We start from the raw sequence: 13,863 nt of genomic DNA, 5'->3' as shown, positions 1-13,863 counted from the left end.
TTCCTTCATTTAAATTTTTTCAACTTAATATAATCGGCCGAAAACCCTAAAAATCACCCCGACTCTCAAAAATCGATCGAAAACTTAAAAGTCGACACAAAACCCTATAAAGTGGGCAAAAACCCGAAAGTCGGTCGAAAACCAAAAAATCAGCCGAAAACCCTAAAAATCGGCACGACTCTAAAAAATCGGCCAAAAACTCAAAAGTAAACACAAAACCCTAAAAAGCGGCCCAAAACCCTAAAATGGCTAGAAAACCCTAAAAATAGGCCGAAAACGTGAAAGTCGGCTCGAAACTCAAAAATCGGCCATAACCCTAAAAATTGGCCGAAAACTCAAAAGTCGACACAGAACCCTAAAAAGCGGCCCAAAACCCTAAAAATAGGCTGAAAACGTGAAAGTCGGCTCGAAACTCAAAAATCGGCCCATAACCCTAAAAATCGACCCGACTCAAAAAAATGGGCCGAAAACTCAAAAGTCGACACAAAACCCGAAAAAGCGGCCCAAAACCCTAAAAATAGGCCGAAAGCGTGAAAGTCGGCTCGAAACTCAAAAATCGGCCCATAACCCTAAAAATCGGCCGAAAACTCAAAAGTCGACACAAAACCCTAATAATCGGCCCGACACTCAAAAATTGACCGAAAAACCTAAAACACGACCTTTTCGGGTTTGGGCTGATTTTTAGGGTTTTGGGCCGATTTTGAGTTTTCAGCCGAATTTCGAGTTTTCGGCTGATTTTTGAGTTTTCGGCTAATTAGGGTTTTGAGTCGATTTTTTAGTATGTGGCCGACTTTCACGTTTTCGGCCGATTTTTAGGGTTATGTGCCGACTTTCGAGTGTTCGGCCAATTTTTGAGAGTCGAGCCCATTTTTAGGGTTTTGGACCGACTTTCAGGTTTTAAGCCGATTTTAGGTTTTTGGGTCGATTTTTGAGTTTCGGGCTGACTTTCACGTTTTCGCCCGATTTTTAGGATTATCCACCGATTTTTGAGTTTTCGGCCGATTTTTGAGAGTCTGGCCGATTTTTACGGTTTTGGGTCGATTTTTGAGTTTTCTGCCGATTTTAGGGTTTTGGGTCGATTTTTGAGTTTTGGGCCGACTTTCACGTTTTCGGCTGATTCTTAGGGCTATCGGCCAATTTTTAGGGTTTTGTGCTGACTTTCGAGTTTTCGACCGATTTTTGAGAGTTAGGCCGATTTTAATGTTTGGGACCAACTTTTTGTTTTTCGACAGATTTTGACTGTCGGTCCAATTTTTAGTGTTTTGGGCCGATTTTTGAGTTTTTGGCCGACTTTCGAGTTTATGGCCGATTTTAGGGTTTTAAGCCGAGATTATTTTTTTTGACTGAATTTAGATAGGGTTAAGGGAGAGATGAAAAATTTGAAATTCCTTCATATTTTGAGGTGATTTCAATTACCCTAAATCCTATTGAGTAAATTACCTCATTTAATTACTAGTAATTTGAGAATTCCCCACATTAGATATCCAAACAGGGTATTTTAATTGAAGGGATTTAAAATACCCTCTAAAATTACATTCCCCTCAAATATTACCTCATCCAAACACAACCTTAGGAAAGATATGCCCTGTTTTCTTTTATATACCAATTAAGATATTTTTATATCTCTTTTATTCACTTTTCTCTTACTGACTTCATCTTTTTAATTGCTAACGACCATCACGTTGAACATATCTTTATAAAAGTTAGACCTATAAGTTACATAAGCCACATTTAAAAAAAAAATAGCAAGAAGTTCATGAAAAAAACTAGTAATACAATTCCTGTGCTATCCATCCACCACACCTTCTCAGGTTTTAATACAATGGCCGATACAACCCTCACTAGCAGTCTAGCAGGTACCATTAGCTTGATCGTTGTCAATGATTGGCACGAACAGAATGAATACTGAAAAAAGTAATCTGTGTTCCAGTGGCTATTCATTTAGTCTCCGACTTTGATGCTAGACAGGACACTAATCAGACAGTAAAAATCTTCCTCACCTTCTTCATGTTCCTACGACAAACAGGGCAAGTACCTGATGCCTCTGCTATCCTGCATAGATAAGATTGGACTTACAAGAATAAGCATAAGTAGTGCCTAATGTATTGAGATGTATGCCACTATTAATATAACCTACAGAATAATGATTGTTGATAACTTATAAAGTTGATCAGCACATTTTTTTTGGTGCTTCGGAAGATTGATCACCACATTTTTATTAGCATGTCAAAACCATTTTGAATAAATGGGAACCAAATTCCTAGGACATTTTACATGTTCAATCTTTCTTCTGAAATGAGAATTCTCAGACATGTGCTAGTTTTTTATAGTGAAAAACTATAAGAAAATATCAGGGGAGAATGAAATACCTATGTTCTTGTTAAAACAAATTGCTCTAGGAATTCGAAGGGTTAGTTTTGATGACATGAATTTACCTAGTTCCACATGGAAAACAAGCAGCACAGTGCCCGCATGGAAGGAAGAAGCAGTCCCTGGGTGCATCAAAGCAAATTGCACAAAGACGCCGGGTGTTATTACTGGTTTCACCATCAACTAATAGCTTCCCGTCAACGGAACCTCCTATGTGAAAGTCAAGATCTTCCTCATCCTGTGACAAGGAATCATACGATGAACCCCAACTCGAAAGATCATCATCTTTGCGAGAAAGCAGAGGTTCTCTCTGAGGTCCATTTCCCTCAGATCCAACTCCTGCTCTATCTTCATGGGCACAATGGAGCTTGTTCAAGTAGTTGAAGGTCCAGAACAGAAGCAAAGTTAATCCACCTGTAAGGAGATGTAGCATAAATAGTTACATATAAAACCATTCAAGATTGATAAGGTAAGGTAAGGAGTCTAACTACATAAAGGGTCTACCTATGCCAAAAATATATGTCATCCATCTGGGTCCATAGGACAGTTTGACATACCACTCATTATTGGAGGTGTTCTGAACCAAAGTAAAGAAAAGAAAACACAAATAAACAGGATGAATTGAAATATGTTCCATCTCCACATTGAAGTAATAGAATATATATTTCACTAGTGCCTAAGGATCCTTTTTTCCTTCAGAAAGGAAGAAATGCAGAATTTTCAAGATTCCAGCATTTAATATAAACCAGAATGCTAGGTTGCCTCATTAAAACTGTGTCCCATTAAAGATTTGTAAGAATGACTATTTCTTTGAAGTGAGTAACGATGATAATCATGCCTGTTGTGGAGCAGGAGAAACTAAGACAGCTGCATTTCCATTGGGAAAGAAAATATTCAAACTGCATGGACTGCTAGTCAGAGCACATTTGTAGTAAGCATTTGTTGTATTATGCACGAAGGCCCTTACGCTGAGGTTTAACTCGACCTATTCAACAAGAACAAACTTAGAAAGTAATTACAAATGATAAGTTATGACAAAAAAAAGTAATACAATTGTTCAACAATATGAAAGCCTTTTAAAAATCATAATAAAGGAACAGAAAAAAAAACACTGATTTTTTAGATATATGAAAAAGAATCTTACAATAAGACATGCATCAAATACCAAATTTCCAACCCTATGAACAGTCTGGTCCAGAATTATCATTACTCTAAAACCATTTTAACTTAATGCAAGGCCTTTTCTGAAACTGATCATGTCCAAATACAGTGCAAATTAAAGGTCTTCAATTGAAATAAAATTAATGTGTTCAAATTATAGGGAAAAGATGAAATGAAAAGAAAGAAAAAGAGAAAATGGGATTCTGAGTTGTTGTTGTTATTATTATTATTATTATTATTATTATTATTAATATTATTATTATAATTATTATTATGAGAAAAACACTAACTAATCTGTTTAGCAGTTTTAACTAATTTAAGGGGTATTTTAACCTAAAATTTCATTTGTAGATCCTGAAAGGAAACATAACATGGCTTTCAATCATTCTGAAGATTCTAATTATTTATGCCAACAACAGGAACAAGTATGGTATAAAAATAGAAATATACCTCCACCTCCTCACCCAAATTACCCAAGGCCACATAATAACTTGTTGATGAGAATATCTCCTGTGTAATCATACCAGTTCCTGTGAAAAAAAGAATCAACAACATGATACCATTAATACGAATACAAGTTTGTTCCTTTACCACTGTCATACCCTGGATTATGTTCCAAGACAGAGTTGTATTAGGATGTGTTGGGTTCTCCAGCCACACAGAGAGGCCTTCTGTCCCTGCAAATGAGGGAAAGTGGTTAAGATGTTTAGTAAATATATTATAAGCATACAAAAATATAGTTTGACCTCAAATCATAACCATTTGTAAAGTTACTTTCAGAAAATTTTGAAATCTGAATCTGATGTTTATGATTGAACCACAGAATTAAGATCTTAATGATAAACATTTAGAGCTATCCTCTCCTATAACTGTTCAGTCTATTTTTGGGGCTTCATGATACATTGTCCACACAAGTTGTGTCTATGGATTCTGGAATATTTTCATTAATTTCCATCTTAATGTTTTTGGGTCACTCCATAATTGAAGTCCACAAGGGTGAATAAAGCTGCACTTTAAGGGCTAGCCGTGGCTGTTCCCAAGGTCAATGCATTGAATGAGTTGGGTGTTGTCTAGCATAGTTTACTACTCCCAAGTGCAGCTGGGAGTTTCCTGAAGGTGGCTAGATGCATAAACTTCATGACCACTTATTGTATCCTCTTCCTGATATAAGGAAGGTCGAGACTTCTCTAAGGCTATGTTTGTGAGTTGAGTTTTGGAGGGGAAGAAAGGGAAGGGGGTGGAAAGCCCTCCCCTTTTTAGGGAGTTTTTTAAAAGGGAGGAACGGGCAGTGGGCCGGAAGGGTTTGATGTATTTATGAAAACCCTCTAAAACCCCTCATCCAGGTGTTTTTATAAGTTCCCCAAATTGGGGAGTTCTGTAGGATTTTGAACATCCAAATAAGGGGAAGGCTTACCCTCCCTTCCCCTTCTCTTATATGTTATTGTTATATTATCAGCCCTAGCTTTATAATTCACCCTTTTCTTTTTCTGTTTTATGTTGGATTCACAGGTCACCTAGATGTTTTCATGAAAGTTTTATTGAAGCTGATTCAGAAATTCACAAACTGTGCAGCACTCATCCCACACTTCTTTATACGTAACAAATGAGTTGTAGTTCCAGCAGAAAGAAATTCATAAAAAGAAAACAACAAAAATCTCACGTAGAAAAAATACCATCAGCAATTATAAGGAAAATAGAGGAGCTCTCAGGGATCAACCGATACGAAATATTTACTTGAGACCCTCGATTCAGATAGTATCTCCATTCCTTGGGAAGGAAAAAAAAAAGGGTGTTAGTTCATCCACAGGAATGTGAGGTTTCAGAACAAAATCCAATATTGAGAGATAAATTACTTGCCTTATGTGACCCAGAAGGAAGAGATACATTACGAGTTTCTCCCCAAGTGGTAACAACATCAAGAGGTGGATATTGATATGTACCATAAAGAATGGGTCCTGGCTTTGCATCTAAGTTTTCTACCTAATGCAAACAAACCCAGATTACATGTCACTCACTAATAAAAACATTGTAAAAAAGAAGGAACAACAATAGACAGTAACTGAAACCAACCTTCACATATTGCACGAACACAGGGCTAGGTTGGAAAGCAATTGAAGATTCTGGACCAAGAACGACGATCATCGACCCATACACCCCCAATATCAAAGTCACCGAAACTGTACAATTGCAACATAATCTCATAAATACATTTCTAACATGGCTCTAACATGATACGACTACAATTTTAAAGTCTCAATGCTTCTTAAGGTTTATGTGGTATCATCAGCGTCTATCGGTAAATTCTTGCAATATTAAGGATTCCATGAATATAGCCCCAATTTAAAAGTTAAAACTTTTGAAAGCTTCAAATGGCGTAACGGTAAGTGAACAACTATATCAAGAGGTTTGCCAATGCGCCTGAATCAGCTATATTGATCTGCAATTTCAAATATCACGACTAAGGGTGTGTTTGCGAGTATAGTTTTAGAGGGAAGCCGCCCTTCCCTTGTTTGTGAGTTTTTAAGAAGCGGGAAGGCTTCAGGCCCAGGGTATGTAAAGAAACCTCCCAACACCCCTCTAAAACCTTCTCTTGAGGGTTTTAGACTCCCAATTTGCAAACAAGGGAAGGGCTTACCCTCCTTGCCCTCCCCTCCCCTTCACCTCAAATCCTTCCACCTAAAAACTCAGAAACACACCCTAACATAATCTCAATTTGGAAACCATGCTCATAAAATAACAATCTCTGTAAGGTTGCCACATTAACTTCAAATTAATTTAAAAAATATCAGAGCTAAATTAGTAATTTGGTTCACCAAAATATAACATTAAATTAAGTAAATTAGGGTTTTAACAATCTAAATTCATTCATTAGCACCTAAAATGGTGAGCTAACGAGAAATAGAAGCACTGCAGGCAGGAAGATTAACATGAAACAAATTGAAAGAAACTAAATTACAATTAAGCTAAATTAAGAACTGTGTTACGAACAGAGTGCATTTACGCACCGAAGAACCAAAAGCTGAAGATGACAGCGAAGCAGGACCACCTATCATCCCTATTAACGGCAGAGTCAGCGCCGAGACTCCACCTGGACCTTCCGAACGTGATGTTCACGCGCCGAGACTCCGGTGACCGTAATCCATCCCGAGAGCCGTTCTCCGCCGCATTTTCACCCGACGTCGAAGCGTCACGGTTATCCGCGGAAGAAGTAGGAGGAGGAGGAGCGGCGGCGGAATGAGGCTCGGCCATTGTGGGGAGAGTAACAGAGGAAGTGAGGGGGAGAAAGAAAACGATGAAGCAGTGGTGTGATAGAGTAGAGGGCCATTGAAGTGAAGTGAGGATAGGTTAGGTCTGTAACTGCGGGTCTTGTTTCCTGTTTTCTTCTTCGTGGGAATGTTGGTTGGAAAATGATGAGGTAGCTGGGAAAGTGTGTTAGACCGTTGCTTATTTCCCTCGACGTTTCGGATTCTGTAATACTTACAAAACTTTATATAGGTAAGTGTTTGTTACAAATAGATGTGCGGTGTTGAGGTAAAGAAGTAATACACTGTAATTCAATTATTGTATATTATGTGGGATAAAACTTATACTATTTATTTACTTTAATTAAATTACAATTATAATTTTTAATGTGTGGAAAAACAATTGGACGTTTGTGTAGAAAAAGTTTACACTGAAAGAAAGTGTATCTTCCCTTTTCTCATGATATAAAATGGAGGAAACAATACAATTATTATTTTTTTGGTCGAAGGAACTTAGTGTATTGAAAACAGGCCGGTTTAGGGCCCAAAAAGAAGAAAGTAGTTTGGGCCAAGCTCTACCAATAACAAAAAAAAAAGCAAAGTTGAAGAGTTGCATTTGCTTTTTGTTGAAGCCTCGGCAATATAGCCACTGACTTTATGTCTCCGGACTTTTTCTGATCTGATTGTGTTTGGGCTGAAGATGTATCAAAGGGACTTGATTCTCTTTTGTTGATAATATAGTTTATTACTTTTGACCAAAAAAAAAAAGTTTATTACTGTAAAAATAAAAGAAAAAGAGAAGGACAAGAGATGGAGAAGCATTAATCACTATTTGTATAGGGTATATATAAGTTTTTTTTTTGAAATAGGATATATATATATATATATATATATATATATATATATATATATATATATGTTCTGGACCTAGATCTCACATGTAGAAGAGACTTTATCCAAAACCCTAGCAGACAAAGCTAGGAGAAGATGAAAGTGTAATACAATAATGATAAGATTATTTTTACAATGAATGACCTCCCCTTTTATAGTGAGATGGTCCAATATCCTAATGCTATACTAGTTGGGCCCTTGGGCCTCAAAAATCCTCGGCCCAGAGAGTTGGTCGCCCTATGGAGGTCTCGCCCAACCGTCCTATAGTCGCGCCAAGGTCTAACTCTGGGCGGATCCTATCATGAGCAGGTCCCACCCAGTCCACAAGACACGTGCCCGAAGTATGAGGGCAAAGTGTCTTAATTGTCTCAAGTCTTAATGAACATATGCCGCCCTTGGATGACTTATTATAGAGATAACCCTTCGATTGGCGGTCACGACCAATACCCCATGATGTCCCCCCACAACTAGCCTTCCAGGCTACATTGCTCTAATCTCGACTTGGGCAATAAAGCTCGCCCTCTATAAAGCATATAGGTCGCCAACATGGCGCCATAAACATACAACCCGCCGTAAGGGGCAACTAATAAAATTAAGTGCCAATAATGGTATAATAAATATACAACCCGACAAAAGGGGTGACTAACAAGCGTCACCGAACCGTCCATGCTTGAGGAGGTGGTCCGCCGGATGATGAAATCGAGTTTGGGAAGTATCTGACCAGCCCAATATAAGTGAAAGGAGAGGGAAATAATAATTGTAAATGGACGACATTATAATTTGTATTTTGGCTCGTGCAATGCATGAGGATGTTCATTTTTTGTTTATTGTGTGTATTTAAAATAAAAATTGCGCTCTCTTTTCAAAGATAATTTGGTTTTGATTCTTGACAAATGTCATCATCACCCATTCGAGATACGGTTGAATATCCCCTTTCCAATAAATGTTTTTCTCAAGAATCTAATATATTCTTTCATTTTTACTAGAATCTAGTTTGATTACCACTAGACCAACACCTTGTTGGTTAGACACAATGTACGTATTCATTAAAAGAACAAAACTTATCTTAGATATAAGAAATCATAGATTTATAAGTTTTTTTTTATGAATGTGGTTTTTTTACCCACAATTATTTTATTTATTTGTGTTTTTATCTCAGCGTTGTGTTGTTATTTTTTTTATAACATATTCATAACTAATTACAAAGAGTTGAAGTAACATATTGAGCTAATAATAGACACTGAGAAAATATTTTTTTTGCAACTAGAATAATCACATTGAGAATTATACTTAGAATATTGTTTTTTGTGACGAATTTCCTAAAACAAAAGAAAATAAATAGGTTTATATAGTAGTTAGCTTAATTGACTTTTATGTTAGAATTAATTATTTTAATTAATATAAGCTGTTCTGGAAAGGGGATGAGATGGGTATTTACTCGGTAAAGGGTCTGTGCAGTGCATTGGAGGAAAAGTGGTTGACTGAAGCTGGTTGGGTGGTCTCAAGACAATTGAGAAAAATGGTGCCAGCGAAGGTGTCTACGTTCATGTGGCAACTGCAGTTGGATCGTATAGCAACTAAGGCTGGCCTTTTGTCAAGAGGTTTCAGCCTTCCAGATGAGGGTGTTTGCAGCCTGTGTGTGGCAGATTTAGAGACCTCTTCCCATTTGTTTCTTCACTGTAAGGGTGATATGGTTAGAATGGTGTGAAGTCATAAAGAGAGAAGGCACTTGTTGGGTTATGCCTCATTCTGTAAAGGACCTTCTGCTGATGTGGCCAGAGCTAAAGGTTAAATCTGATGGCATCTTGTGGGACATGACTCCCTTCGCGCTATGCTGGTCGGTGTGGGTGGAGCGTAATGACATGGGGTTTAATGATAGGATATTCAATGCTGAAGCTGTTTGGGACATGCATCTTGCTCGTATCACAGGATGGGTGAGAGCGTGGTGGAATCATTGTCCTTATAGTGCAAATCAAATTGTCTTGGGAATCCAGCATATTTCGCTGCCTAAAAAGAAAAAGGTTCGGACGGTGCAGCAATGGGTTCCTCCCGCTACGCCAATCCTAAAGTTTAATGTGGACGGGTCGACACTAGGAGGCCCAGGCAGGAGTGGTGTGGTGGGGTGTTGAGAGACTATCGGGGGGGTAGCCCTGGGTTATTTTGCTTTGGAGGTAGGTCAAACGTGGGCTTTTGAGGCCGAAGTACATGCGATCTATCACGCTCTTCTGTTCTGTAAGCAGTTCAAATTTACAACGGTAGTTATTGAAAGTGATTAGTGGCAGTTCGTTGGGTGGGGAGCAACGAGAGGAGACCATGGAGGCTTTTCCAGCTACTGTATAAAATTGATCAACTTATACCTTTAGTGAATTGTTTAGGGGTTAGACACATTCTCAGGGAGGCTAATGAGGTAGCTGATTTTTTGGCCAAGAGTGGGAGGGATGGCAGAGTGGTGCTGTGGCAATTGTGTAACTGAAGCACTCTTCTCCTCCCATTGTACTGTCTGGCTTACTGCATTGAAGCACTGGTACCTAGTTAAGATGTGCAGGGAGTAAATTCTCTCTGTCATCGAAGGATTTAACTCTTGCATATCATGGTTTCTGTAGTATGAGGTGGTACAGTATTAAGAGAAGGTTATTTAGCTGAGGCATTATGACAATATCATGACTATTCTGGTTGCTGGTACTGTGTTTGCATATTTTTGATTGAGCAGAAGGGGCCTAATTTGGTTCGTTGGATATGCTGCAGGATTTATAATATGGAGGTTACATATTAATATGGGATGACATGGTGTTTCATTCAAGTCATTGGGCCAGAAGTATTTGCATGTAGTCTGGTTTATGGTACTTGCTATCTAAATATATGATTAGGTGTGTTCTGATGAGGTTATGTTCAGTCTTAGGAGGGATATTTTAATTTGATTTCATTTGTAAGGGATGAACTCTTTCAGATTTGGGTACTCTTTTTCCTTACCTAAGATTTTTCCCAATGGGTTTTTCCTATGAAGATTTTAATGAGGGCCTATCTCAAAGTTTCTTTGTGGTCATTGGGTGGGGTTTGTTCACTCTAGCTGCGCCGGTTTGCCAGTTGTTGGTCATGTTTCTTTGCCTGTTTTAAAAGGCTTTCAATAATATGAATTTATGTTGTAAAAAAAAATTTATTTTAATTAACAATTCTAATACAAATAAACTAGATATAACACCCGTGTGTTGCACGGGTTTATTTACAATATTTTTTAATATTATATAAAAATTATTATACTTTAAATGAATATTAAAATAATTTTTAATTATAATTATTATAAATTTAAAAATATTTATCTTGAGACACTTTAAAGTTTTATTTGTGTAAAAACTACATACTCAAATTTATTAATTTAATTTAATAATTAGAATTAAATTATTTTTAATAATTAATTTATTTGTTTTTATGAAAAAATTATGCCAGTTTGAAATATTTTATAATATATAATAAATTTTTAATATAATCAAATAAGTTATAATAATAATATAATTTGTGTGCTTTTTTTTGGGTACATTGGAAAGATAATATGTGTGCTTTATCAACAAAAAAGTAATTCTAAAATTTAAAATTATAATAAACTATAAATTTAATAGTTCTTTCAAAAAAAACTTAAATAGCGGAAAACATTATTTACTAAATTTAAATTTATTTAGTTTTTTTTTGTAATTAATTTCCTCTGTTATGCTTTCACAAGTAATTTTTACTAATATATAATAGATCAATAAATATATTTAATTGTTTTCAAATAATACACAAATACTTTATTGTGAAAAATTTAATTTTAAAACTATTTTTTTCTAAATTATTTATTAATAATTCATATTTTAATATTACTTAATTTTGATTCTATATGTTAATTTGTTTATGTAGGCAAATTAGGTTTTTTTATCGTGAAGGATAGTGAGTAAGTACTATGAAAAATGAAAAAGTTATGAGTTTAATTTTTTTTTCAAGGAGGTGGTCTTCATTTCTACTATTGTATTTAATGTTATAGTTCAAGTCTTATTTACATATATGTACACGATTTAAACCTGAGATATTGCTTAAGGGGAATAAAACATCCACAAATATATTTTAAATCATTTTTTCATTAAGATATTTATTTACATAAATTATTTTTAATATTTTTATCATTATATAACTAAATTAATTGTTCACATGCAAGTTATGGGTACTTTTATTAGTGTAATGCCTTGGTCGATAAACATCAGTGTATTTTTTTTATTAGAATGTCTTGTTTCACTCTTTTATAGATAACTAAGTGTTATGTCCTGGAGTCTTAACTGCTGGAAAGACTGATTTATCTCTTAAATTCTATCAAATTAAATTAGTATCATCTAAATTAAACTCTTTTATTTGATGCTTTGTATGATAGACGTTGTAATATAAAAATATATGCAATATTTTACGGTATAAAATATAAGTGGAATTTTTATTTATTATTATTTTTAACGTAAAAAATATATTAAAGTACACTAAGTATTTTCTCTTTTAATAAATCGTAGTATCATTTTAATATATTTATATTATGCCGACTTACATATTTCAAAAGGCCTTTTATAAATTTTAGTTTCAAAAGCAAGAATTACTTCAAACGTGATATATCACACCAAATAAACATGTTTTGCACCCATCAATATCATCATGCCTATAAATAGAGAAACTGTAAGCTAAATTACGCAAAAGGAAACTATAATAGGCTAAATACAGTACATACGATTACAACAAATTAACCGATCATAAAGACTTCCATAATTAACTTTCCATCGCTCCACGGTTAAAACAAACTCTTAAACCAATGAACAAGCATAGAGGTTTGTTACCTTGGATATAGTTCAAAACAAACCCAAAATGCAATATAAAAGACAACCAAAGCTGCAACTGCAAGGGTAATTCAAGATCAGTGAGCAATTTATAAGAAGGCATTGTCCCCATATTTCATGCAATATAAAAATTATCCGATTCTAAGACCTTAGCCCCTCTTGTCACTAGAATTTCATCTAAGTCACCAAACTATTTCAATTTATTTTCTGGATTCAATGTTGGAAACTCTTTTAATTGATTCAAGGCCAAAAGATCAGAGAGATCAACATAAAATGAGAAGGTATGAATCTACAAGATTTCTTGTGAAGTCTGGATGGATGTTCATTGGAGCTTGCAAGAAAGGGTGGTACAGGTTTCGAACAAGCCTCAGTTTGTAATTTCAAATTAGCAATTAATGACGACTGCCTGGTGCTAGTTAGGCTTAATTTTTGTGAAGCAAAACTTTCACGGTTTGGCAAAGTCAATAATTGAGTGTCACAAACCCTCCAAAGTAACCCTATAAGTTGTCCATGTTAGGAAGTGTACATCTGGTGCAAGCTTTAACATTGACGTTAAAGGTAGCTGCATAAATAGCACTCAAGGCTATATAGATGTTAATCATATATACTACATGATTGTTTAAAAAAAATTAATTATTGTTTATATTGTCAGTGTATTAAAACCTATATGTATATGATTAATGTAATGAGATGAGAACAACTCAGTTCAAACTCAAATTGTAAATTTTCAATAGTTTCAAATACTCTACACCATATATCTTGATGTAAAATGAATAGTTTAATTATAAATTAAATGATACAAAATAAGTTATTTTTTTATTAATTTCAATGCACTAATAGAATAAAAAGTTTTACACAGTCATTCAATTACATCATTTCATTTGTTATTTTAAATATTATTAAATCAAAATTAATTATGAGCTAATAAAATGAAGGATTTTAATGATGCCCGCCCCTGGCTTGTTCATTTGCTGCTACCTTTTTCCTGTCTTGCTTCTTAATTACTTCTGCTTTTTCTTTTTGCTGTCTTTTATTTTTATTCTTGTTGGTATTGTCCTTGTTAGTTCACTTGGGGAACTTTGTCCCCAAGACTTTTCTCATTTGTATATGATTTCTCTTTTAAAAAAAACTTGTTTGCACCTTCAGCGTATAGAAATTAATTTTTTTTTATAGGCAAATGTTAGTTTTTAATTATGCTATATTAAATTAATCTCTTTTCAGGGTTCAAACCCTTGACCCTTCACTCTTCATCTTACTCAACTCTTATGTCTTTTAACTCTTCCTCATATTAGAAATGAGGTGTATTAAAAATGAGGTGTGAATATATCATTAATTGTTGCAATATACACAAAAAA

The 13,863-nt window shown here is 35.1% G+C and overlaps 2 protein-coding genes across 2 annotated transcripts; one reads left to right on the top strand and one right to left on the bottom strand.

The window, feature by feature from the left end:
- Positions 1–1,615: 1,615 nt before the first annotated feature.
- Positions 1,616–6,943, bottom strand: LOC130727944 (E3 ubiquitin-protein ligase APD2-like). The gene is made up of 10 exons (XM_057579256.1): positions 6,537–6,943; positions 5,602–5,708; positions 5,389–5,511; positions 5,205–5,298; positions 4,134–4,208; positions 3,982–4,061; positions 3,209–3,355; positions 2,875–2,947; positions 2,436–2,784; positions 1,616–2,052 (listed from the first exon to the last, which is right to left on the bottom strand). Exons 1-10 carry the CDS (start codon positions 6,778–6,780, stop codon positions 1,977–1,979), a joined length of 1,368 nt encoding a protein of 455 aa, XP_057435239.1. The 5' UTR covers positions 6,781–6,943; the 3' UTR covers positions 1,616–1,976.
- A 2,147-nt stretch (positions 6,944–9,090) lies between these two features.
- Positions 9,091–9,793, top strand: LOC130712574 (uncharacterized). Its single transcript, XM_057562403.1, has 2 exons — positions 9,091–9,349; positions 9,444–9,793. The coding sequence occupies exons 1-2, from the start codon at positions 9,091–9,093 to the stop codon at positions 9,791–9,793; spliced, it is 609 nt and encodes a 202-aa protein (XP_057418386.1).
- The last annotated feature ends 4,070 nt before the right edge of the window (positions 9,794–13,863 follow it).

This window comes from Lotus japonicus, chromosome 1 (genome assembly GCF_012489685.1).
Source record: "Lotus japonicus ecotype B-129 chromosome 1, LjGifu_v1.2".
NCBI lineage: Eukaryota > Viridiplantae > Streptophyta > Magnoliopsida > Fabales > Fabaceae > Lotus > Lotus japonicus.
The sequence above is the reverse complement of the archived record's forward strand: the minus strand, read 5'-3'. Positions and strand labels throughout refer to the sequence as shown.